We start from the raw sequence: 24246 nt of genomic DNA, 5'->3' as shown, positions 1-24246 counted from the left end.
CCTTAGACGGGCGCGCCGGGAAAGGCCGGGCCGGCGCGCCGCGCTTCCTTTCCGATCCGCCATCCGTGGTGAGTGCGTGCTCTAGACCGTCCGGCGACCGGAGGCCTCTTGGCGGCCTCCCGGCGGCCTTTTTTGTGGCCCGAGAGCTAACCCTTCTCTTCCTTTCCGCCCTCCGCAGGTGGGCCCACCGCCACGATGCAGATTTTCGTGAAAACCCTTACGGGGAAGACTATCACTCTCGAGGTACGGGCCGGCCCGGGTCTGGCCGAGGGCCGGAGCTGGGGCGCGGGGCGCACGCCGCCTTCTGCTCCCGAATGTTCCCGACTCAGGCTTCGGGAGCGGGCCCCGCGGTAGGGGATGGTCCGCCGGGCGGCGCCTCGCGCGGCTCTCCGATGTCGGGAGGCAGGGCGTGCAGGTTTTGGTGGGCTCCCCAGGTAGCCGGCGCGGGGTTAGGAGGCCCGGGCGCCGCGTGGCCGCGCGCGCGTGCTCGTCACGGAGATCCGTGACTTTTGCTTCCGGTTTCTTCTAAACTCTCAGGTCGAACCCTCGGATACGATAGAAAATGTCAAGGCCAAGATCCAGGATAAGGAAGGTAAGATTTTTCTAAGCGCCGAGAGGCGCCCGCGTGCTTGTAGGCGCAAGCCGGGGTCTCCCGGTGCACGGGAGGAAACCAGATTGACCCGGTGAAATGCCGCTGGAGTGTGTAAGGTGGCCAGAGCGCCTGGAGCCAGGCCGCCGTGCATTTCCACAAAGCCGTGAAATGAGGCTTCGACAAAATGTACTGCTGTTACGCTAAATGAAGTACTAGTACTTGCATGTATTATCCTTGGTTGTAAGCGCATGAGCTGCTATTGGCACCATATGACATTAAGATTTCTAAGTCCAAAGTGGGTATTGCTTGTTCTGCCATATCTTAAGGTTTTTTTTTTTTTTTAAAGGAATTCCTCCCGATCAACAAAGATTGATCTTTGCTGGTAAACAACTTGAAGATGGACGTACTTTGTCTGATTACAACATCCAAAAGGTTTGTTTGGAGGGAAAAGCATCCACTTTTTTTTAAATGGGTTTTAGACAGTCGAGTTGCAGCAATGATTTAAATACTTTGTCATAATGTGCAGAACTACTGCGTGTCATCTGCACCTTCCTTCCCTCTCATTAATGGTTTGATGCAGGCCCTTACCTCCCTTAGCCATAACCAATGTGCTCCAGACTCTGTACCTGTGTCCCTGATGTCCCCCCTCTTCCTGTTACTCCCAGGTCTGTAATCCACTGCTTGAGGCTAATACTGATTAATGCTGTCTATTCCCTTGATCTGTCAGTATATGGGCGTATAAGCTCATTCTGTATTTATTCATTTCATGGAACAGCACTTTAAAGTTAAATCTCAGTCCTAGAAAATTTTGGGGTTTCTTTTGCTTTTTAGGTCACACCCAGCGATGCATAGGGGTTATTCCTGGTTCATGCACTCAGGAATTACTCCTGGCCGTGCTTGGGACCATATGGGATGCTGGGAATCGAACCCGGTTTGGGCCGTGTGCAGGCAAACGCCCTACCCGCTGTGCTCACTCCAGCCCCAATCCTAGAAAATTTTGACCAATACACAAAAGAAAGGAGGTACTATTTTCTGTCCCATTCTGGGATTTAAAATTTTGTATCTCATGGGATTTAACATTTTCTTCAATCTCTGTAGCTTATAGATATACTTTGTCAGCAAATAGGAAAGAAAATCCCATCATCTGCTTAATTTATTGCTGCCTGCAACTTAAAGGTTCTGGTTCTAGCTAGCCCATTGTTAATGGAAATATATATTAATATAATTGTTTCACTAAAAGGCTTTATTCTTTTCCATTAATAGGAGTCCACTCTTCATCTCGTTTTGAGACTTCGGGGTGGTGCAAAGAAAAGGAAGAAGAAGTCTTACACCACTCCCAAGAAGAACAAGCATAAGAGAAAGAAGGTTAAGCTGGCTGTCCTGAAATACTACAAGGTGGGCTAATATTCACTGATTGTTAGACTGTCAGCAATACATAGTGTATTTGGAAACATTACTCATAGTAACTTCAGTTGGTTTTAGACTTTAAAAATATTGAGACCCAGTGGTAAAAATGCACGTGTTAGGCCTGGATTTGGTCTTGAGCACCTGGAAAAATAAACTTACAATATCTAGGTTTGGGGTGCTTTAGCATTTATGTATGGCATATTTAGATAGTCATGTTTACACATGGTTGTGAGCTTTATAGTACAGGTTTTATGACTTGTCCTAAGCTGTAAGTTAAGACTGTTGTAAGTTATTCTTAACAACGGGTCTATGCTTTTTTAGGTGGATGAGAATGGCAAAATCAGCCGCCTTCGCCGGGAATGCCCTTCAGATGAATGTGGTGCTGGAGTTTTTATGGCCAGCCACTTTGACAGACATTATTGTGGCAAATGTTGTCTGACATACTGTTTCAACAAACCAGAAGACAAATAATTTACCTGTATGGGTTAATAAAGGGCATGAACTCTTAACACTGTTAAGTTTTGGTTCATTGATTAAAGAGTGGTTTTAAAGCATAAAATTGGCCACATTGTTTCCTTCGAGTACTGTCAGTTCTCTAGAACAAAGCCAAATCGTTTATATTTTTCTGCACTATTCACGAAGTAATGCAGCAGTTGGGGTTATCATGTGTATCATGGGTGATGAACAGCCTACCTGACTACAATGAACTTGCAGTCACACATATTTAGGCATTGTCAAGTGACTCCAATGGGGATAGAGTACCCACCCCCATACTAAAATGACTTTTTTTTTGGGTCTGTCACAAGAGTAACACTCCTGTGAACTGGAATTAATGATGGTTCCTTAAAAGACTAGCACAGATTTTTTTGAACTTAGTCTGAGACCATCCAGGGTGTTAGAAATTCATTAGGAAAATGGTTTCAAAGTTCAATATGTCTTGTCAGTGTGGTTCAGAGAAGTGTTGCTCAACACTCCACCTATATAATAGGTGTTTGAAGTTTATTAAGCTTTATATTCGAAGTTTATTAAGCTTTTTTTTTTTTTTTTTTTGCTTTTTGGGTCACACCCGGCGATGCTCAGGGGTTACTCCTGGCTCTGCACTCAGGAATGACTCCTGGCGGTGCCCGCGGGACCATATGGGATGCTGGGAATCGAACCTGGGTCGGTCGTGTGCAAGGGCAAACGCCCTACCCGCTGTGCTATCACTCCAGCCCCCGAAGTTTATTAAGCTTTATATTCACTGAATATATATATAAACATTGAACAGTTTGCTTTCAGCATTTATTTGAAAACAAGGTTCTTGTTCCAGTATTTTTACAGAATGTATGTTAACATTTGGCAGTTAATATTCACCAAAGATGTTGAATAAAGCAAACTAGATGCTTTGAAAGTAAGATACTTTAAAATCCAGGGTCCCAAGAAGTCTTGGCTGGAACTTCCTTTTCTTCATAACAAATAATTTCATCTCCTATTTTAAATTCTATATGTTCTTCATCCAGACTGAGACCGCAGTCCATCCCAGTTTTGATGACAGAAACATCATCTTTATGGTGTTTCAGTGAGGTTAAAGAACCTTAAAAGTAGAAAAAAGCTGTAAGTTAAATTGGTACATACTGAATGCTACATGATAAAAATGATTTGTAGTGAAGATGATCTGTTTAACATTTTCAGAGGATAGACTAGTACTGAAAGCAGAACTGAGTTCCAAGAAGGAAGGAGCAGCTTGGAATAATGGAAGGGGGAAATAGGTCATTGGTGGAAAGTTTGGGCATTTGGTGAGGCAAGCAACTAACTACATCAGTGGCCACTATTGTGCTAAACTTTTTTTATGGATTAAGCAGATAGAGATTGTCAGTCAAAATTTAAGTTAAATGATAAGCAGGGAGTAGGCAAATACTTCAGATTTAGTGTAGGAAAACTGCTGGAAAGGTAGGATGGTAGTAAAGGAAGTAAATCTTTAGGAAATCAGTTGGGGGAAATAGTCATACAGTTAGCAAGGGAGGGCCTGAACTAGGAAAATAATGAGAAACGGGCCAAGAAAGTTAATACAAAATCAAGTTTTGGGGACTAGACTTGAAAAACTAGTATTGCTTACCCTTCCAGATAACATGTCCATTACGGGTTAATTTAAATTTTTTTTGTTTTTCTAACTGCCCCTTTTGGACTCTGCAGCCAGCCACAGGCACTTTCTTCTTCCCTTCCGTTATAGAGAAGGTAGCTAATATGGAAGCCTCACCTTTAAGAAGAGAGAACGTTGAATATAGAGAAAATGGGTTCAAAGATACCTAATTTCTGGCATTATGCATGGCGAGAATCAAATATACTCTCAGCTTTGGGGCTTGAGAGTGTATAGTGGGTAGGGCATTTACTTTGTAACCTACCCAGGTTTTATCCCTGACACCTCGTAGTTCCTTGAGCACTGCCAGGAGGGGTGACCCTGAGCACAGCCAGGTATGGCCCCCAAACCAAAATTAAATTGTCAGTGCTAGCTTCCCTTTGACTACTATTTTCCTAGCCGGTATCAAGAAAAAAATAACACCCTTCGGTAATCTTGGAAAAGAACATTTTCACTGATAAAAAACACATGCTTGCCAAAAGAATATGAGCAAAATGAAAATTCACTTTAAGAAGTACAAGAATACAATTCTTATCTCAATTCTACTTTTAGCTGTCTCTTAAAGTATTTCCTAGAGTAGATGATATGTTGATTTTTAATCTCATCGCTGGTTAAATTTCTAGTTAAGAATACTAATTGTGGGGCCAGAGCAAAAGTACAGCAGATAGGGCATTTGCTTTGCATTTGGCTGACCTGGGTTGCATCTCCAGTACCTCCAGCATCATCGGAGCCCACCAGGAGAAATTCCTGAGTGCAGAGCTAGGAATAAGCCCAGAGCACAACCAGGTATGGCCCCCAAACAAAAAAATACTCTCTGGGGTCAGCAAGTAGGGCATCCCCCACACTCCACATGGTTCGCTGAAATTCACTAAGAGTGATCTCTGAGTACCACTGGATATGGCTCCAAAAACAAGAATACTAAATCTGGGTCTTTTTTTTTTTTAACTGATTAAAAGTTAAATTCCAATATTGAAATGGTAGAAGACTACACACGGGTGGGGGGGGGGCAGTTCTTTTTTTCAAAAGTATTTGGGAACAAAGAATATAAAATTACTCAGTTTATAATAACAAATTTTGCCTTCACTTTGACCAAGGAATATGATCAAGGAAATACTTCTACGTGGGCCAGCAGTGCACAACTGAGTTCCGAGCTCAGGCCCAGCAGCACAGTACTCTGGCCTCCAGGATGACACTGCACAGTATTTGGGGGTCCTGTGGGAACTTGGCCTAGTACACACCAGCAAAGCTCAACAATTGTGCTCAACAATTTTAACTATCTCCCTAGTCCTAAGAACATTATGATACACCTCCTTAGTGTGACATAAGCACATGCTCCAAATTAAGCCAATTTAGGTCTCTGACACCTCAACCATACTCATGAAGTAGCCTCTAGCTTTTGATGAGACTTTATTTTTTTCTCCTTAACCCAGTAAATTTTATACAAACATATATACACACACGCACATGTAAATTTAAATTTTACTATTTTTTAAATTGAATCACTGTGTGAGATACAGCATTACAAAGTTGTTCATGATTGGGTTTCAGTCATACAATGTTTTGATAAGGCCTTAACTCTGAAACGTGACCTTTCACATTCACAGTAGGAAATCTGAGGACAGTTCTTTTTCTGTCTGTTTGGGGGGCTACACCCAGAGATGCTCAGAGGTGACTCCTGGCTGTGCTTAGGGAACATGGGATGCTGAGGATTGAACCCAGGGCAGCCACATGCAAGGCAAGCGCTCAACCCACTACTTTCTTTCCTGCTCCTGAGGATGGTTCTTAAGCTTTTATATATATAAAGAGTTATAATGAATTCTTAGAACATTGTTTTTTTCTGGAAAAATCATAGAGCTATATTATCAGAAAAACAATTTGAACAAGTGGAATATATATTTACCAAACTTTGCATACAAGTGTTATCAATATGTTAAAGTAACATTGTGAATACTCACCTATTGGGTGCTCTTCCACGAAGCAGGGCAATCTGCTACTCAGTTCCTCTTGCAAATCTTCAATGAGCCGGTAAATTATTTTGTGAAGTTTAATTTTTATTCCTTTTCTTGCAGCTGATTGTTGTATAACATTGCCTGCATTCACATTGAAGCCATATATAACACCTGGCAAGCAGAAATAATTCAATAAACTAGCACAAATATTCCATTAAACAGTTTAGCTCTCAAGTAGAAACTCATAGTTTTTATTTTCTATTATGTAAATTATGGGAAATTCTATCACTGGCTGGAGAGACAGCTCAAACAGCCATGGGCATGCTTTGCATGCGAGCAGCCTAGGTTAGGTCTCCAGCAATGTGAAGGCCCAGGTGTGGCCCCAAACCACCCCCAACAAAGAAAACTATCAATCTTTTCCATCAAAACTAGGAGATTCACAATTAAATAATCGTATAAAGTCTATTATTGCTTATATAAAAAAGAGATTTCTTTGTAATTTTCAAATAACACTCATTCAAGAAATGTTTACTTAATATGCAAGGCAAATACTGCACAAAGCTTTGATTTTTAGCCAGAGAAACAAGAAAGCTGCAAATACCTTGGGGTGGGGGTGGGAGTGGGAAGCAAAAACCACTCTTGCTCTAAGTGAAAAAAAAAAATGCAAAAAACTTAAGAACAAAAATTGGGAGAGTCTTTTTAGGAAATCATTATACTTCTAACTAGCACTTACACAGTTAGCTATAAGTACCATCTAGTAGCACCTCTCTATTACCTACCATGTAGCACACAGCAAGCGCTGTGCTAGATCAGTCAGTGCCTATAAAACACTTAGAATCAGCATTACCAAAAGTACTTCTCAGTAGTGGAAACATTTAATTCTAACCATGTCAGATTGGTTTGTAAAATTACCAATGAATAAAAGTACGTAGCCAAAAGCATAAGATAAGTACTGAATAGGCTGATTATAATTTTAGGAACATTTTAAATGAAAGATAAGAGAGACCCAACCTTGCACTGAGTGAGGAACTGGAAGAAAGGGTGGTAAATGGATATTATTATGAAAAAGAAACACTAGTGAGACTCGTGTCAAGCATGCCTACAACGATGACAAATGGAACAATGACTGCAATATTGTACATATGCAGCCTCCTTTGCTATCTGGGCCTTAACTGCAGTAGAAAGGCACTGTGGGGACTGAGAATCGGGGAATGGCTCTGAGGTAGAACCTTGCAGCTATGAGGCTGACAGTTCATTCCCCAGTACTGCCCCAAAGCTGATTGTGACCCTGGCACTACTGCTGGATGGTGAGCTCTGGTGCCACATAAAGTGGGTACACTCTTCAGAGCATCACAACCAAAAGCAGCACAGAACTGCAGTCAGGGATGTACAAGTCCTGGCAAGCAGCACAGATCAAGTTTGTGAAAACCAAGTGTGTGCACCTACCAGTCACCAGAACAATAAGGGAGTAAACAGTTTAAAGTAGGTTCGTTTGTTTGATTGTTTTGGGGCCACACTGCCTGTTGTGTTCATGGCTGACACCTGGCTTTAGGCTCAGGGATCACTCCTAGTGGGGCTCAGCAGATCACAAGCAGTGCCAGGAATCAAACCTGGTCTACCACATGCAAGGCAAGTGCCCTGCCTGCTACACTATCTCTTCCACCAATTTTTTTTTTTTTAAATGAAAGGGTTAGGCAGATAGGTAAATGTCAGGTGTATGTAGCAAGCAACAAAAGACTGGTGTGTTCTAGGAAACACAGTTAAATAGAAATGAAACTTACCATGAAACGTTTCAGCAAGGTTGACATCATTTTCACTGATATCACCCAAACCAAAATGTACCAATTCTAGTTCGCATTCATGTGAAGCATCATAAGTATCCATAATATCCAAAATGGCCTCAACAGAACCATCAACATCACCTAGATGCAGCAAAAATTTACAGTTACTGGTTATTAATAATCATTAACAGACACAAAAAGAGATAATTATTTAATTTTTTGTTTTTCTGGCTCACACCTGGTGGTGTTTGGGGAGTTAATCCCAGCTCAATATTTGGGGGTCACTCCTAGTAGTGTCCAGGAGACTATGCAGTGCCAGGGACCAAACCTCAGGTGCTTCAGCCCACTGATTTATTGCTCCAGCACAATAATAATCTATTTAGGAAGCAGGAGATAGCACAGTGGTAAGGGAACATGCCTAGTATGCACATGACCCGGGTTCCATTTCTCGCACCAAAATGTTCCCCAAACATGGCCAGATGCAGCCCTGGAGGCCACCAAACACAGCTGGTGGTGGCCCTGAATACCCCCATCACTAGCATGATCAAGGCATCCATGTCACAGCAGGGCCCATGGAGCATCACTTCCTTGGACCACAGCAATGAAACCATTGAAAGTTGAGTATCACTGGGAGTGGCCGCTGAGCACTGCTTGAGATGTCGGACAACCCACAAGAGAAAAAGTCACCTTTAATGATTATAGGAAGCACATTTGATTCTTTTTCCACTTTCTCTTTTGGCTTTAACACTTTTTGCTCTTTTTTTTCTTGGTACTTTATAAATGACCTCTCCTTCCAGTGCAAAGAGCCATATTTCTCGCGGGCTTTCCGATGTGCTTCTTGGTGTTCTTTTCGTTTTTCTTCTAATATTTTCAGATCCTCTTTATTTTTCTCCTGTTCTTGCTCATACTTTCTCCAGTCAATAACTTCACGTGCCCTTGGCTATATAGGGAAAAGGGAGCAATATTTGCTCATTTAAAAACTTTATTCCTTTGTAAGTCTACAACTGTACCGCATGATGTCTCACTAATAAAAATTAAAAAAATAAATAAATAAAAACTTTATTCTTTTTTCTTCTACTATGAATTTTATTCCTGTATAAAACTACTAAATCTTGAGTTTCAAGAAATTTACAAAATTTTAACTTTGGGATTTTGTATCTGAAATTATCAAAATTTTTTTTCTGCAATGTATAAAATTCCATGGCCAAATTCTAAAATGGCACTACTGGCCTCATAGCACCTTATTGTCTAGAATTACTTATTAATATTCTTATTTGGGAAAACAACAGATATTATAAATCATTGCATCATATCTAATATATAGAATTAAATATGAATGATATACCTCAGATTCTACTTCAAGAATTTCGTCTCCTGCAGAAGGAAGGTCTTTCCACCCAACGATTCCCACTGGCATGCTGGGGCCTGCCTCACTGATTGCTTTTCCATTTTCATCAAACATTAATCGGACTTTTGCCCAACTCTTTCCAGCAACCAGAACTGAACCTTTTTTCAAAGTTCCTCTCTGAATTATAGCTGAAGTAACAGGTCTAAAATGAAAATAAAATTTTACAATTAAGAAGATAACAGAAGGCAATGCACATTTTATAAAAGAATAGAATACCATTTTTTTTTAAATAAACCACTGCTTTCTGAAGTATAACAAAGATATATTTATGGGGTTTACATATATACATAGGGTTAATTTCACCACTTCAGAAGCTTCTCATACAATTAAAACATTTCTTTACAATAGCAAAAGGTGGAAGCAATCCAAATGACCATAAATCACAAGTGAATAAACAAAGTATAGCATATATAATAAAATATTATATAAACTTTAAAGGGAAAGGAATCCTGGCACAAGCTACAGCATGAATAAACCTCAAGAAGATGGAGCTGGTGAGAAAGGACAGGGGTTAAGTTAGCTGCCTTGGCTATAGCCAATCCTGTTCAGTCCTCAGCACCACACCGGTCCCCAAATGTCTAGCATGTGCAAAGTCCTGAGTTCATCACCAGTATCACACAGGACATCCTCCCCCCAGATCATATGGCCTCTATAAAAAAAAATTTATTTAAAAAACATTTTTTTAATTGAATCACTGTGAGATATACCCTTACAAAGCTGGTCATGATTAGGTTTCAGTCATACAGTGTTCCAACACCCAACCCTCCACTAGTGTAAATTTCCCAGCACCACTTCCTTAGTTTCCTTCCATCACCCCCCCCACCCCGTCTCTATGGCAGCATTCCCTCTCTCTCTCGCTCTCTCTCTTCCTTTTGGGCATTGTGGTTTGAAAAACAGATAATGAAAGGTTATGAGGAATATCCCTTCATCTGCTTTTAACACTCAGTTCTTATTCAATGTGATCATTTCTAGCAGTTATTGTTCTACTGTTGTCTTTTCTATCTTACCTACCCTCTGCCCCCGCACACCTTTGGTTGATTCCAACCATTAACCAGTCCAACTAGCCCCTGTGAAAACATTTTTAAAGGGGACAAAGAGATAGCATAGGGATAAAACAAGGTTGCCTGGCAAGCAGCCAACTCTGGTTCGATTCCAAGCACCACAGGATCACCTAGCACTACTGTGGAAAACCTACAAACACAGAACCAAGAGTAAGCATTGAGCACAATTGTTATGGCCCCAAAAACCCAACAGAAAAAAAAATTAAAAAGGACAAATGCTGAATGATCTCATATATATATATATATATATATATATATATGTATATATATATATATGTTGGAAAAATAGTACAGTGCAGCTTTGCATGCAGCCAACCCAAGTTTGATCCCCAGCATCCCATATGGTCCCCCAAGCACTGCCAGAAGTGATCCCTGAGAGCAGAACCAGGAGTAAACCTTGAGCATCACCCAGTATCACCCAAACACCCCCTCTCCCAAACATATGTCTAAACAGCACAGAAACAAAACAAACAAACACTGTCCTCCCATTGTTCATCGACTTGCTTGAGCGGGCCCATTTTGAGACTTGTTGTTACTGTGTTTGGCATATTGAATACGTCACAGGTAGCTTGCCAGGCTTTGCCAGCGAGCGAGATACTCTCAGAGAGGGGCGGAGAAATCAAACTCGGCTCCGCCGGGCCTGCTACGCACAAGGAAAATGCCCTACCGCTGTGCTATCGCTCCAGCACAGAAACAAAATTAAAATGATATAGCTGTCAAGGTCTGGAGGAGAGGAAGTAGAGGGAAAATGGCATTTTATGTGAACAGAATTTCAGTTCTGGAAGATTAATAAGTTTGTGGATAGGTCTGAGTACTTCATATGCAGGAGCCCAGAAGCCCTGACCATGAATGGTACCCTAATTACCACTGGGAGCAACCATCAACCAACCCAGTTGGGAGTAGCCCCTGCCAAGTATGGTCCCCAACCAAAACAAAAGAAAAGCTCCAGAAATCTTCTGCACAGAAATGGTAACATATTTACTACCATAATTTCTGGACCATGTACCTAAAACTAACATGGTAAAAATCAATGTATTTTTTTACTACAAATCAAAAAAGTTCTTTTAAGGCTATAGTAGTGGATGTTATAGACAGCTAAGTATCTGGTTGAATCCTAATTGCTTTTCTTTTCCTTTTTTATTTTTGGTTTTGGGGTCACCCTGGTAGTGCTCAGGGTTTATTCTTGACTCTGCTCCTACGGATCATTCCTTGTGGGTCTAGGGGGGCAATACATGGTGCTGGGAATCAAACCTGGGCCGGCAACATGCAAGGAAAGTGTCCTACCTGCTATATTATCTATCTAGCCCCCTTATTTCTTTTCTATTACTAATTTATTAAGCAGTGAAAAGACCTTGTTTTTCCAATAAAATAGGAAATAAAAAGATCCCCATCTCCAAGACCCTCTCATATATTATTATATATGGACATAAAGAATTTAGAGGGGCCAGGAAAATCATTCCAGGGAACAGTGCATATGCTTTGCGAGCCTTGGTCTCTGGTTTAATTTCCAGCTCCAAGGACCCCTAAGCACTGAGGAAGTAACCAAGCACTGCCCAGTATGCTGCCCTGCAAACAAAAACAAACAAAAAAAGAATTTACAAATCTCCAAATGCAATGACTGTTATTTCATTCCAATTTAGAGTATTCTAAAAGATGCAGTAAGTTACTATCCATTACATAAGTACATATTTACAGTATATACAATCTATTGTTAAGTACATTTTTGTGTGCTGAGTTAGTGCAATAAAATGCTTTTCAAGGGCCGAGAGAGAATATGGAGGTAAAGCACTTGCCTTACATGTAGCAGCACCCATACTAAATCCCCAGCACCATATATGCTCCCCTGAGCACTGATACTGTTCACAAGGTACCATGTAATTAAATCAATGCTCTTATATAATCAAGTCACAAAAAGCCTGGAGCAAAGTAATTATAAACCAAGCATTTTAACAGTCATACCCTCTTCCTTTGTCTGTGAAAGATTCTATTACTGTTCCTTCCACTGGACCAGTAGGATCTGCTTTCAATTCTAACATCTCTGCAAGAGCAATTGTCGCCTCTGCCAAAGCCATTAGGTTATCACCCTGTAATAACAAAAAGTTGTTAATATATACATTATTATCATCAGTAAATATACATACAGGAGTCAGAACCTAAGTGACATCATTTTTTTCCTTTAAGCATCAGAAGGGGAGGCACAGGAGTAGGGATGTGAGTGGTAAATGCATGCCACACATGTATAAGGTCCTGAGTTCAATCCGTCACAGAAAAAAATGGGTTGAGGGATAAGGGTGGGAGAGATAAGAGAGAAAACCTGATCTGGGACAGATTTTGTATATGTTGGATCAAGATAGCTTTTACTGAATAAAACTTACTTAGAAAGAAGTGATGGGAGAGATAGAGAGGAAACTGAACATGAGCTTCTCCAGAGTGAAAAATGCTAGGGTCAGATCTTATAAGGGATAATGTCCTTTTTTTTTTTTTAAAGGACGGCCACTCCTCTTTCCTCTAACCTTTCCTTCTTTCCCACCTCCCTTCCCTTCCCCAGTCTAATAGCTATAGTCTCTTTACTCTGTACTTCTTTCTATTTACTAATATTGTACTGATGTTATCATAAAAATTCAATTAATATTGAGTAGAAAAAATAAAGGATGGCCATTAGTGACCCATTTAATAATCCTTTTATAATACTTCATTTATTCTCTTTCCTGTCTAGTTTCGTTCCATTCACGTTCCTGACAGTGATACTTTACTTCTGAAGTTTTAAACAATCGAACAAGTCTTCATATCTATTATTTCTTTGGTCCATTCAAGAATCTTATAAAATAAGTAAATGGAGCAATACCTAACTTACACTTAATAAAGGAGGAGATGAAGGGAGATGAAGCACTAACAACGTCCAGGCTCTAAGCCACACTCTGTAACTACCATCCGGTGCTACCCCAACAAACACCTCATCTCCCAAAATAACATTTCCTCAACCATAGTATGATAGAGTTAGATTACTTTATTCTTACATTACCTGCCCCCCCGCCCCCCCCCCCCCCCACACACTCCACCAATCATCTATTTACTCTGCTTTCTAGGGCTCCAAGACTGAAGATCATTAACTGGCAATGGAACTGGAATTACAACTGAAAAACAAAGCTTTTTTTTATTTTTATTTTTTCATTCTCCATCTTAGTGCAAAAACTATTCACTGCTATTATAAAGTATAAAACTAAGAAAAGGTGGACACACCTTCAAATGTTTTAATCGTGCCCGTTGGCTTTCAGAGGTAGTAACATAATGTGGCATTATATGAGTTTTTTAAAAAAGAGGCACAGCTTGACTATTAACAGAGGCATGATTTCTAAGCATTTGTTGAGGTAAGCATTAAGGAAAGTAAGATAAAATGAAACTTAATTGATGGTAAGTGGCCAAATACATTCCCATTCCTTCACTGAATAAACAATTTGTTGAAATGATCAGCATACAAGCACACCATGAAATATAAAATTGGAAAAAAAGAAAATAGTTACTTATTGGCAAGCTATATAAGAGAAATGAGATAAGCTCTTATAAACAGTTACTAAACTTTAATGGTACTTTTCAAATAAAAAAGAATAAATGGTAATTAATAATATGTAATTCATCATAAATAAAACTTACTGCAATTTAATTCACTGAAACATTAAGTCAATAGCAATTGAATACACAGCTTTCATCTTTGTATAGTAAAATTTTTGTTTAAACCTCTTTTTTTGATTGTTCTTTGTTTTGGGGCCACACCTAGCAGTGCTCAGGAATTACTCCTGGCTCTATACTCAGAATCATTTCTGGCAGATCTGTGGACCATATGGGGTGCTGGATCTATATGGCAGACTATACATCAACCCTGGCTTGGCCACGTGCAAATCAAACACCCCACCTCCTGTACTCTCGCTCTGGCCCCTATATCTCTCTTAAATGCCCTAATTCCTATTCTATAATTCTTTGCAATAAAAGGCACAGAAGCAAATTTTACTACCAACTGCATTCCATTCTGCTAAATAATAAGCTCTATGGCTTACTATGACACCTTCTAAATCATTCAGCATTTATTCTCTCATTCTAAGTTTCACATAAGAGAAGTTACTAGGTTTAGAACTGATTTCTCCCTGATAAACTATGTAATCCTTGTTTGATGACTATTTTTGAGTCAAATTTCTAATCTGAGACTAGAATTACAGTGCTCTGGTTAATAATCAGAAAACAAGATCATAGAAATAATAAATGAGAACGTTGAGACATAAAGCGTTATGTGCAATTCTGTAGAGCACTTCCCCACCCCTACCCCCGAACATTCATCTCTGAGGGGCCCAGATTTACCGTAAGTGCAGAGACATGAACTGCCTGAACTTCACCACCGTAATCCTCACAAACCACATCATAAGCTAGCAGTTCTTTTTTCACTTTCTCAGGATCAGCCTCAGGTTTGTCACATTTGTTTATGGCAAGGACAATAGGAACTAGAAGAGACAAGAAGCATGAAACTGATAATTGCCTTCAACACCATGCATTCACAATAAAAGAAACCAACCTATCTCTTTACTCAATGGAAGCACTTACCTATTTTTTGCTGTTTGTTTGGGGCCATAGCTGATTAATGTGGCTACTTCTGGCAGGGTACTCAGGGAACCAGAAGTGCTGGGGCACTTAAAGCGTGCACCTCAAGGATTGAGACAGGTGTAGCCCCAGAGCTATCCAGTAGTGGTTCAAAACTCAAAAGTGAATCAAAAATTTTAAAAAAATGTCATTTAAGACTATTAAATTCTCTTCTGGGATGGTTGTGGGGGGTTGAATTTTGAGGGAGACACTCAGCAGTACTCTGGGTATTCCTGGCTCTGTACTCAGAAGTGACCCTTGGCTGAGCTATGGGGAACCATTACATGGTGCCAGGGATTCAAAATGGGATTGGAATCATGTAAGACAGGCAAATACCTCCTGTACCATCTCTCTAGCCCCACTGTGCTAAATGCTGACATAATGCCCAATACCACAAGGAAAGTACTAAATTTATGAACTGTTATTTGTGTTCACAAATCCCAAGGTTGACTCCTTCTTAGTAATAATGTGTATGGGGAAACCAACTATCTTTGAGGACTATCTATAAAACAAGTGTAACAATCCTGGGGGTGTCATAAAGATTAAATGACCTACATGTAACTACCCCAGTTACTGTGTAGTACCCCAGTAACTGTGTAGTAGAAACTTAAAAAAAAAAAAACAAAACTTCCTTTCTGATACATATAGGTCAGCCACACAGTACCTTGAGCATCTTTGGCATGCTGAATAGATTCTATAGTTTGTTTCATCACTCCATCATCTGCAGCTACAACCAATATGACAATATCTGTGACCTGAGCTCCTCTGGCTCTCATTGCTGAGAAAGCAGCATGTCCTGGAGTATCGAGAAAGGTTATCTTTTCCCCAGAAGGCAGAGAGACTGAAAAGAAAAGCACAAGAACATGAAGAACTCAAACATGTACTTCCTTAATATGAAGGAATATGTATATATCATCAAATACAATTTTAAAATGTTTAATTTTGTCATTTTTGTCTTTAGATCTGCACCTGGCAGTGCTCAGGGCTTACTTCTGGCAAAATTGCTCCTGGGCACTCACTCTGCTCTAGGATCAGTCCTGCTGGTATTCAAGGACCATATATAGTGCCAGAGATCAAACCCAAGAGAGCTGCATGAGAAGCAAGTGCTTTACCTACTGTACTACCTCTCCAGCCCCAATACATTATTTAAATACAGGTCAGGAATGTGGTTCAGTGGCAGAATAAATGTTCTGCATTTTTGAGAACATGTGCTCAACCCTCAACATCAAATTAATCTTAATTAGAATTCAATTAATCTTAATTAGAATAATACAGATCATCATTTCACCTTGAAAAGTGACTACTATGATTTAGTAAGCTCTTTAGGTTTTTCATATAATAACTTCACTGTCACTGTCCTCCTGTTGTTCATGGATTTGCTCAAGCAGGCCCAGTAACGTCTCCAACGTCAGTCTTTTTGTTACTGTGTTCGGCCTATCGAATACATCACGGGTAGCTTGTCAGGCTTTGCCGTGTGGGTGAGATACTCTTGGTAGCTTGCAGGGTTCACTGAGGGGGGGGAGAAATCGAACTCGGGTCGGCCATGTTGGCTGTGTACAAGGCAAACGCCCTACCCGCTGTGCTATCACTCCAGCCCCCAAATTTTCACACTTCTTGGTTACTACGTCCATAATGTAGTGTACATCCATATACTGTCATAAATATATATTTGAAAAGAAATATACATCAATACATGTACCTGGCAAGCTCCCTGTGGCGTATTCGATATGCCAAAAACAGTAACAAGTCTCAAAATGGAGACGTTGCTGGTGCCCGCTGGAGCAAATCGATGAACAATGGAAGGACAGTGCTACCAGTGCTACCATAGAATATATAAAATGACCGTTCTTAGCCATCTGTTCCACAATGCATCAAAGTCAAGGGCTTGATGCATCTGCCTTCACCTTTACTTTGAATATTTCTTATTAAGACACTTGCTTTAAGAAAGTATTATATGACGTTCTAAAGCATACTGTAAGGTCATGTCTATTCATACCTAGGAAGGCACCAATGTGCTGAGTGATACCACCAGCTTCCATTTCTGCCACCTGAGTTTTTCTCAGTTTGTCAAGTAACGTTGTTTTCCCATGATCAACATGGCCCATTATAGTGACAACTGGGGACCTTGTGGTTAATAAAGATGGATCAGCCTGGGGCCTGCAATGAAGAGCAGAGAAATTTCATTTTTTAAATGTCAGGAACACTGATATTCATATAAACTTATACATAATGAATTGATTTACAGTTGTCTTTGTTAGCTACCACTAACAATAAAACCCAGCTTTGATTACATTTTCCTCTTCGATGCACAGACTGAATTATGCCAAATCATATAATGATTGCTCATTAATGTTGATAATCTTCATAAGGAGTACTGAATCAAATATAAAATTTTAGGATTAACAAACATTCAGAAAAACTAAGAAAAGTGACTCTTAAAGTTGCTGAACATATTTTATATGTCTAAGTGCTGGGAGGAAAAGTTTAACCTATGCTCACTTGTCACTTTAGTTGCACAAAACTTTTTGAAGGCAAGGAATCCTTATTAAAAGTATGAGAAAAGGGCCAGAGAGAAAGATCTATAGACTGCAGCACATGCATTGCATGCAGAAAGCCTGGATTCAATCCCCAGCACTACAGGGTCCCCCAAGCACTGCAAGGAGTAGTTCCTGTGCACCCATGAGTATGCCCCCCCCCAAAAAAAAATTAACAAAATTAAAAGCGTGAGGGCTGAGATATGGTTCAAAGTGGTAATGCATATAACTAGCCCAGGCACGGTCCTGAATTCATTTCTGGCACTAAATGATCTCTGAAACACAAGCTGGGGTGGCTCTGGCAGGACCAGTACTACTAGGCTAAGCACCACAGTACCAAACTGCACACTGAACCAGTAGACCCAGCATCACCAGAAACGGTCCATACTGGAGCGATAGCACAGCGGGTAGGGCGTTTGCCTTGCACGCGGCCAACATGGCCGACCCGAGTTCGATTTCCTCCGCCTCTCTCGGAGAGCCCGGCAAGCTACCGAGAGTATTCGATATGCCAGACACAGTAACAACAAAGTCTCCAATGGAGACGTTACTGGGCCCACTCGAGCAAATCGATGATACTTAAAAATAAGTGTGAGTAAGTAGCCTAGCAATGACTAAATAGCCAGAAAAACATCCTGCCTTGCAAGCATAAAATCACAAGTTCCATTCCTGGTGCCAACCACACAGGCTAAGCACTGTCATTCAAATTCTGCTATTTGGGATCACTGCACCGCAACAGAAGGTACAATCTCTAGTGTGCTATAGCCAAGTTGCAAGCACTATGACCCTACAAAGCACAGAGGACCTGTGACACTTGTGAGCATTTGTACAAACACTTCAACTTTGGTGTAACACCCAGTGAACATCAAAACCAACTGTTGTGGGAGCTATAGCCAAGCATGAGTGTGGCCCCCTGCCCGCCCCCCCGCCCCCCAGTCAATAAGAAAAATAAAGGAAAGGGGAAAAGGGTGATCTCCCACCTCCTAATACATGATTAGATTTTACCTTTTTACAGCATCTTTATTTTCTCTGACTCTGTCTTGTTTTAATTTGCTCCAAATTAACTTCATTCCTGCCTTCTTGATCACTTCTTTGATCCATATTTCATCTAAACGTGAATCTGCTTCTAGTAAATCTATGTCAATAGCAGTGTTCATTAAAGCTTCATATATGTAATCTGATAAAAAAAAACACAACCTTTAAGGATCACAAGGATCACAAACTAAATGTTTAAGAAAGCTTCATTAACAGAAGTATAAATAGTTTATACAATGCTAGGAGTAAGTAAAAGTGACCTGTTTCTCTAATGTTAACAAATTAAGCAGAACAGAAATTTATCTCTAAAATAAAATACATCATATCAACTGACATTTTTGCACATTATAAATTTTGAATATTTAGGTATTTTCTGAAACACCTGAACTTAATTGGCCTATAACCTCCATTCCAGAAAAAAAAAATTACTCAGTGCCCCCGGAAATCTACCTTCTTTAAGCAAACAAATAAAAGTACCACCCCTACCCACCATAACTGCATCCAAAGCTTCTAAGGCTCCCTCATCACTTCAGCACCCTCCCTGCCATGGTGGTATCACCATCCTGAGAAAAAGTGAGAACCATGAACAAAACATTAAACTGCAAGTTGTATATATCAGTATTGAGTAGTTTATCATTTGAAAACTTATAATTACATATGTCATGCATATACAAATGAGTGTTAATTCTCATTGTGCCGTCAAAGTTATGTTTTCAAATTCAGCTGGAATACTGAATTAACATATTAAATAATTTTGAGGGAAAATAGTGTTAGGTTCCTTCCACTTCTGAAAGAACATTTTATCAGTACATTAATATACCTTTTATTCATATGTCTCTTTTTTAAAAACATCTTTTTGAATTTAGGGACTAGCGCGATAGTACAGTGGGTAAAGCACTTGCCTTGCAGATAGCAGACTCAGGCTCGATCCCTTGCACCCTATATATGGTCCCCCAAGCCTCAACAGGAGTGATTCTTGAGCACAGAGTCAGAAATAAGCTCTGAGCATCACTGGGTGTGAACCAATAAAACAAAACAAAAGATGTTTTAATCTTATATTATAGCTGATTTACATAATATGTTGATTCATAATATATGTTGATTCACTAACACTGAACTCAAAGCCAACAGCACTATAACAAATGCCTGAACAACGCTTCCCTAACACATGTAATTTATAAGCATATTAAAATCTACTGTACTCTATAAGGTAGACTAAAATCTTCTTGCAGCTTAAGGGCAAATTTTTATTTTATTTTTTAAAAATTGGTGGGGAGGATTTTGGGGGACAACCAGGGCTTACTCCTGTCTCTATGCTCAGAGACCACTCTTTGTGGTATTTGAGGAATCATATAAGATGCTGAGAATTGAACCCTACCCGCTGTGCTATCTCTCCAACTCCAAGGAAGGATAAAATTATGCAATGTGTTGCTATCACACTGAGTGAAATAAGTCAGAAGGAACAGGGCAGATATACACTGAACTCTCTCATATGTAGGATTGAAAAAAATGAGGAGAATAACAAGTGGCCAAAGACAATGGAACTGAAGAACAAAACTGGCAGTGATGGGAGCACCTGCCTGATCATCACCAGGGATGGTTGTGCAGGCATAAGCTCATGACTTAGATCCTGGCACCATTTAGAATGTCAAGTGTGATCCTAGCTATGCTGTTTTTATAATTCCCAGTGCCAGATAAAGTGTGTAATTTCTGGTGAATCATAACCAAGTGCGTGCAATATAGTAACTAGGGTGTATGGGTGTACACCTAAAGGTGTTTGAAGAGCACAAGTGTGTAACCACTGGCAAGTGCTGCAGCCAAAATGGGCTTACAAATGCCACCACCAGGGTATGCAACCCACAGCTGGCACTGCAACCAGAGATGTATAATCCCTGTCATGGCAACAAAAAAAAACTATAACAGAAACAGGAAACAGAAGGAAAATTAAATGAAAAACTAATTTTTATAAAAATACTCTTTAAACGTATTCTTAGTCTACAAAATGACTGTAAAAGAAAGATTAGTCTGGAAAAATTACTTCCTTTGATTAAAAGCAAAATATGTGAAAACTATATTTAATAAAAAGTCAAGATACTAAGCTTTGTGACCTAATGTGAAAAACACTGCAACGATACAGCATCTTTTCTGTGGTGCAATAGAGAGTTTGGGCCATACGTGACAATGTTCAAGGGCTAATCCTAAATCTGTGCTCAGAGGCTGCTTCAGGTGGTATTCAGGGGACCAAGTGGGGCCTCCTGTATGCAAAGAATATACTCATCCCTTTGAGGAATTTTTCTGGTCATATAACAATTTTTAATTTTTCATTATTTTTTAATGTCTGTATTTTTCATAGAGCCTGTAATTGAATTCAGAGCCTTATATATGCAAGGAAGTATTCTATCACCTAGCTAAATCACCCCCAGCCAGATTAAAAAAAAAGTATCTAATTTTCATCTTTAAACATCTTATACGCATTACAAAAGAAATGTCCTTGTTCTCAAATTTTTCCTTAATAAATTATGTGACTTACCTATGTCTTTTTCCATTGCCTTGGCCAGCTCTTCAACAGTCATTCCAATCCATACCTCTACCTCCTTTTTAGATTTTGTTGAAGATAAGTGAGGTTTCCGTGATCTTTCTTCCTATTAAAAATTCAAAAGAAAGATAAAACTAAACATCTTTTATTCTAGAGCATGTATCACAAGCATGGTTTCTATTACTACCAACTAATATTCTTGGTTTTGTTTTTGGTTTCTGGTTTACACCCAGTGGTGCTCAGGGCTTACTCATGGCTCTGCATTCAGGGATCAGTTCCAGCAAGGCTCATGGGACCATATGAGATGGTCAGACTGAGGACAGCCTGGTTCAAGGCAAATCCTCAATCCACAGTTCTATCACTCTCCTACTAGTATTCTTGTAAGTAATTAAGCCTTATACTAAAACACGAAAATTTGCATCCTTAATTCACTGTTTTTGATAAAGATTCTGGGACAGAAGACAGAGAGTTCAAAGATTTGGAGAACAAGTATATTCTGAGCCCTGAGTTTGGTCCCTCGTCACCATTAGGAGCAATCCCCAAGTACTACTGTGGGAACAACCTCCTGAACACTAATGAGGTGTGGCCCAAAAATCAATGTAAGGGAAACAAAAGAAATATCCTGTAAATGAAAAAAATACTCAAAATAAGTATCTACTCATGACACAGAGTAAATAGAGTAACTGATATAGAGCCAATTCTACCTTCTTTGTTACTAGGCTTCTATATTGAGATAGAGCAGCCCTTATGAGTGTGTGTGTTTGCCAGGGGGAGGCATACAGCTGAGCCGTCCACATTGGGTAAGCAGATGAAAACACATGTCTCTGCTGAACCAATGTTCTTCCACTCAGGACATGTAGCTGCCTACAAACAGTTTGAAACCGTAGCAAGTTTTCCAACTTCAATAGCTTCTGATTCATGTTCCTCCTAGAAAAAAAAATTAAATAATATTTTGAGTAATATTGAAACCAAGTTAGCAGATATTTATTGGATACCTCCTACAATCAAAGTGCTTTGATAGTTACAATGAATAAACTGATCTTCTTGAAAGAGAAATTGATTCCATATTTTTTCTAGATACTAAAACCATTATTAACATTTATACTGAGAGAAATAACACTTATGTTTTTTTCCACTCTTGAAACACAATTAACCAAATAATAACTACTGCGATGTATCTAAAATGCAATTGTCCTCATCAGTTCGTTGCTAACACTTTCTAGTAGTTCCCTATTTATAACTTCAAAATATCCTATATATAAGGACTCATTTCAGCTTTCTTCTAGCTTTTCCAATCTTTTACAGCTTTATAATCCCATCTCTTACCTCCCAAGTTTTTGTCATTCTGACTCCTAAAGTTTGTCATCTAATTTTCAACTTTTGCATACATTCCTTTTACTCGGATTGTTTTATAATCTTCAACAGCTTTCCCTCTTCCCACATACCTATCCCAAATGCTTTGCAGTAGAAGTTAATCAATACATATCTGCTAATAATGCATTTTGAATATTATTCTTCATTCAGAATTCAGTATAGTTCTTTTATTCTATGCTCTTCTAGTTTTCTCTGCATTCCAGTTTTTATTTAATTTTATTTTTATTTATATTTTGCTTTTAACCCCGGCGATACACAGGGGTTCCTCCTGGCTCTGCACTCAGGAGTTACTCCTGGCGATGCTGAGGGGACCATATGGGATGCTGGGAATCGAACCCGGGTCGGCCGCGTGCAAGGCAAACACCCTACCCGCTGTGCTATCTCTCCAGTCCCAGCATTCCAATTTTTAAAGGAAGATTCAACTAAAATATTTTTCATGTTTTTTCTCAGTAAATATTTTCAGAGCACCATATTCTAGACATTGTGCTTGATGCTTGTGTTTCATAGATTAACAAGTCATAGTCCCTTCTTTAGGGTTCAGTTTTTTCAAAATATCCCACATGTAAGAATTTTCAGGCACCTTAGGCACTTCAAGACTAGCACATTTAACTTTTTATTTAGATATGTTTCTTGGGATCAAGACGTGAAGAGTTTTTCAGAAAGCACGAAGCAAACTCCTTGCAAAAAAGAATATTTGGGGCCAGAGAGATAGTACCACGCATTGGGTGGCTGTCTTACACGAGGCCTACCTGGTTTTCATCCCCAGAACCACAGTCCACCCTAAGCACCGCCAGGGGTGACCCCCAAACCAAAAGAAAAAAACGAAATCTTTAATGAGTCAAAAACCAGATTGGCACAGGAAGGATTAACAAAGTAGAAACAGCCCAAAGCACATCTATGTAATGAAAAAGACGTTAGAAATACACAGTGGGGGACAATAACCCAAACGTCAAAACTGTCAGGAAGCTTACTTGTTATTCCAAGCCCCTCATTTTAGAGAAAAGGAAACGAGTCCAGCGAGGTCAATAAAACCTCTTCCAACTCCTATAGACAGTCAATGACGGGACTAGACAGCTCGGGTTTTCTCTCAATTCGAAGTTCGTTCGCCGCAGAATAATCTTGTAGAATCTGAAAAAGGAGGCTAGACATACCTAATTATGTTGGTGGAAATGTCTGATTTAGAAACTTTGGGATTTATCGTAATGGTAGAAACCGTCGTAGAAAAACGAGGGATGTAAGCTTCGGACACTGGGAAGGGCCACACCCGGGGGGCACCGCTGCATCGCGGGGAGAGCGAACGGCGGGCGCTGGGGGTGGGCAAGAGGCACGGCGGGGTCGCGCGCCGAGTGAGTGTGTCGAGGAAAAGCTTCCGAATGAGTCCTGTGGATGACTTGTGCTACTGACACTTTGGGCCGAACTAAGGATGCCACCCGGCACGACCCGGCTAAGGGACCCCACTCACTTAGCTGCTACTGAGGGAGCTCAGGATTCTGGAACCCGGCGGAGCTCATCTTCCGGCCCGGGAGAAACGCCCCTAGGTGAGTCCGTCCCTCAAACGCCCCCCATCGAACTTCCGGTGCCGCCGGAAGCGGTTCTTCCCGGAATTTGGGAATTGGAATTCAGAATAGCTTCTAGCTGCTCGGACTGAGTGTTTGAAGTGGGTGCCCTTGGGGAATATGTATTTGTATATAACCTTCCCTTAGGGGAAGGAACTTAATTTCCCTCTACAGAGTGAGTGGGTTTAGTGATTTTCTTCCAAGGAATAAAATATGGAAAGTGTAAAATAGGAACTTTATCGGAGCAATAGTAGAGCGGTAGAGCGCTTGCCTC

The 24246-nt window shown here is 40.1% G+C and overlaps 2 protein-coding genes across 3 annotated transcripts; one reads left to right on the top strand and one right to left on the bottom strand.

Moving 5' to 3' along the window:
- On the top strand, nucleotides 1–2558 carry RPS27A (ribosomal protein S27a). The gene is made up of 6 exons (XM_056124046.1): nucleotides 1–68; nucleotides 179–243; nucleotides 538–592; nucleotides 939–1024; nucleotides 1856–1987; nucleotides 2321–2558. Exons 2-6 carry the CDS (start codon nucleotides 196–198, stop codon nucleotides 2468–2470), a joined length of 471 nt encoding a protein of 156 aa, XP_055980021.1. The 5' UTR covers nucleotides 1–68; nucleotides 179–195; the 3' UTR covers nucleotides 2471–2558.
- Nucleotides 2559–3254: 696 nt separating this feature from the next.
- On the bottom strand, nucleotides 3255–23966 carry MTIF2 (mitochondrial translational initiation factor 2). Of its 2 annotated transcripts, none has more exons than XM_056124008.1 (15): nucleotides 23879–23966; nucleotides 23388–23544; nucleotides 21747–21969; nucleotides 21037–21148; nucleotides 18477–18648; nucleotides 16937–17097; nucleotides 15605–15781; nucleotides 14665–14804; nucleotides 12274–12398; nucleotides 9191–9395; nucleotides 8533–8785; nucleotides 7846–7986; nucleotides 6071–6235; nucleotides 4095–4235; nucleotides 3255–3572 (listed from the first exon to the last, which is right to left on the bottom strand). In XM_056124008.1, exons 3-15 carry the CDS (start codon nucleotides 21960–21962, stop codon nucleotides 3400–3402), a joined length of 2181 nt encoding a protein of 726 aa, XP_055979983.1. In that variant the 5' UTR covers nucleotides 21963–21969; nucleotides 23388–23544; nucleotides 23879–23966; the 3' UTR covers nucleotides 3255–3399. The 2 variants fall into 2 exon arrangements, with proteins under 2 accessions (XP_055979983.1, XP_055979975.1); XM_056124000.1 differs by having other exon boundaries at nucleotides 23388–23557; nucleotides 23879–23933.
- Between the last annotated feature and the right edge of the window lie 280 nt (nucleotides 23967–24246).

The sequence above is a fragment of the Sorex fumeus genome, unplaced genomic scaffold (assembly GCF_029834395.1).
Source record: "Sorex fumeus unplaced genomic scaffold, SorFum_2.1 ptg000006l, whole genome shotgun sequence".
Classification (NCBI taxonomy): domain Eukaryota; kingdom Metazoa; phylum Chordata; class Mammalia; order Eulipotyphla; family Soricidae; genus Sorex; species Sorex fumeus.
Note: the sequence above shows the minus strand (reverse complement) of the source record. Positions and strands in the feature narration are given on the sequence as shown.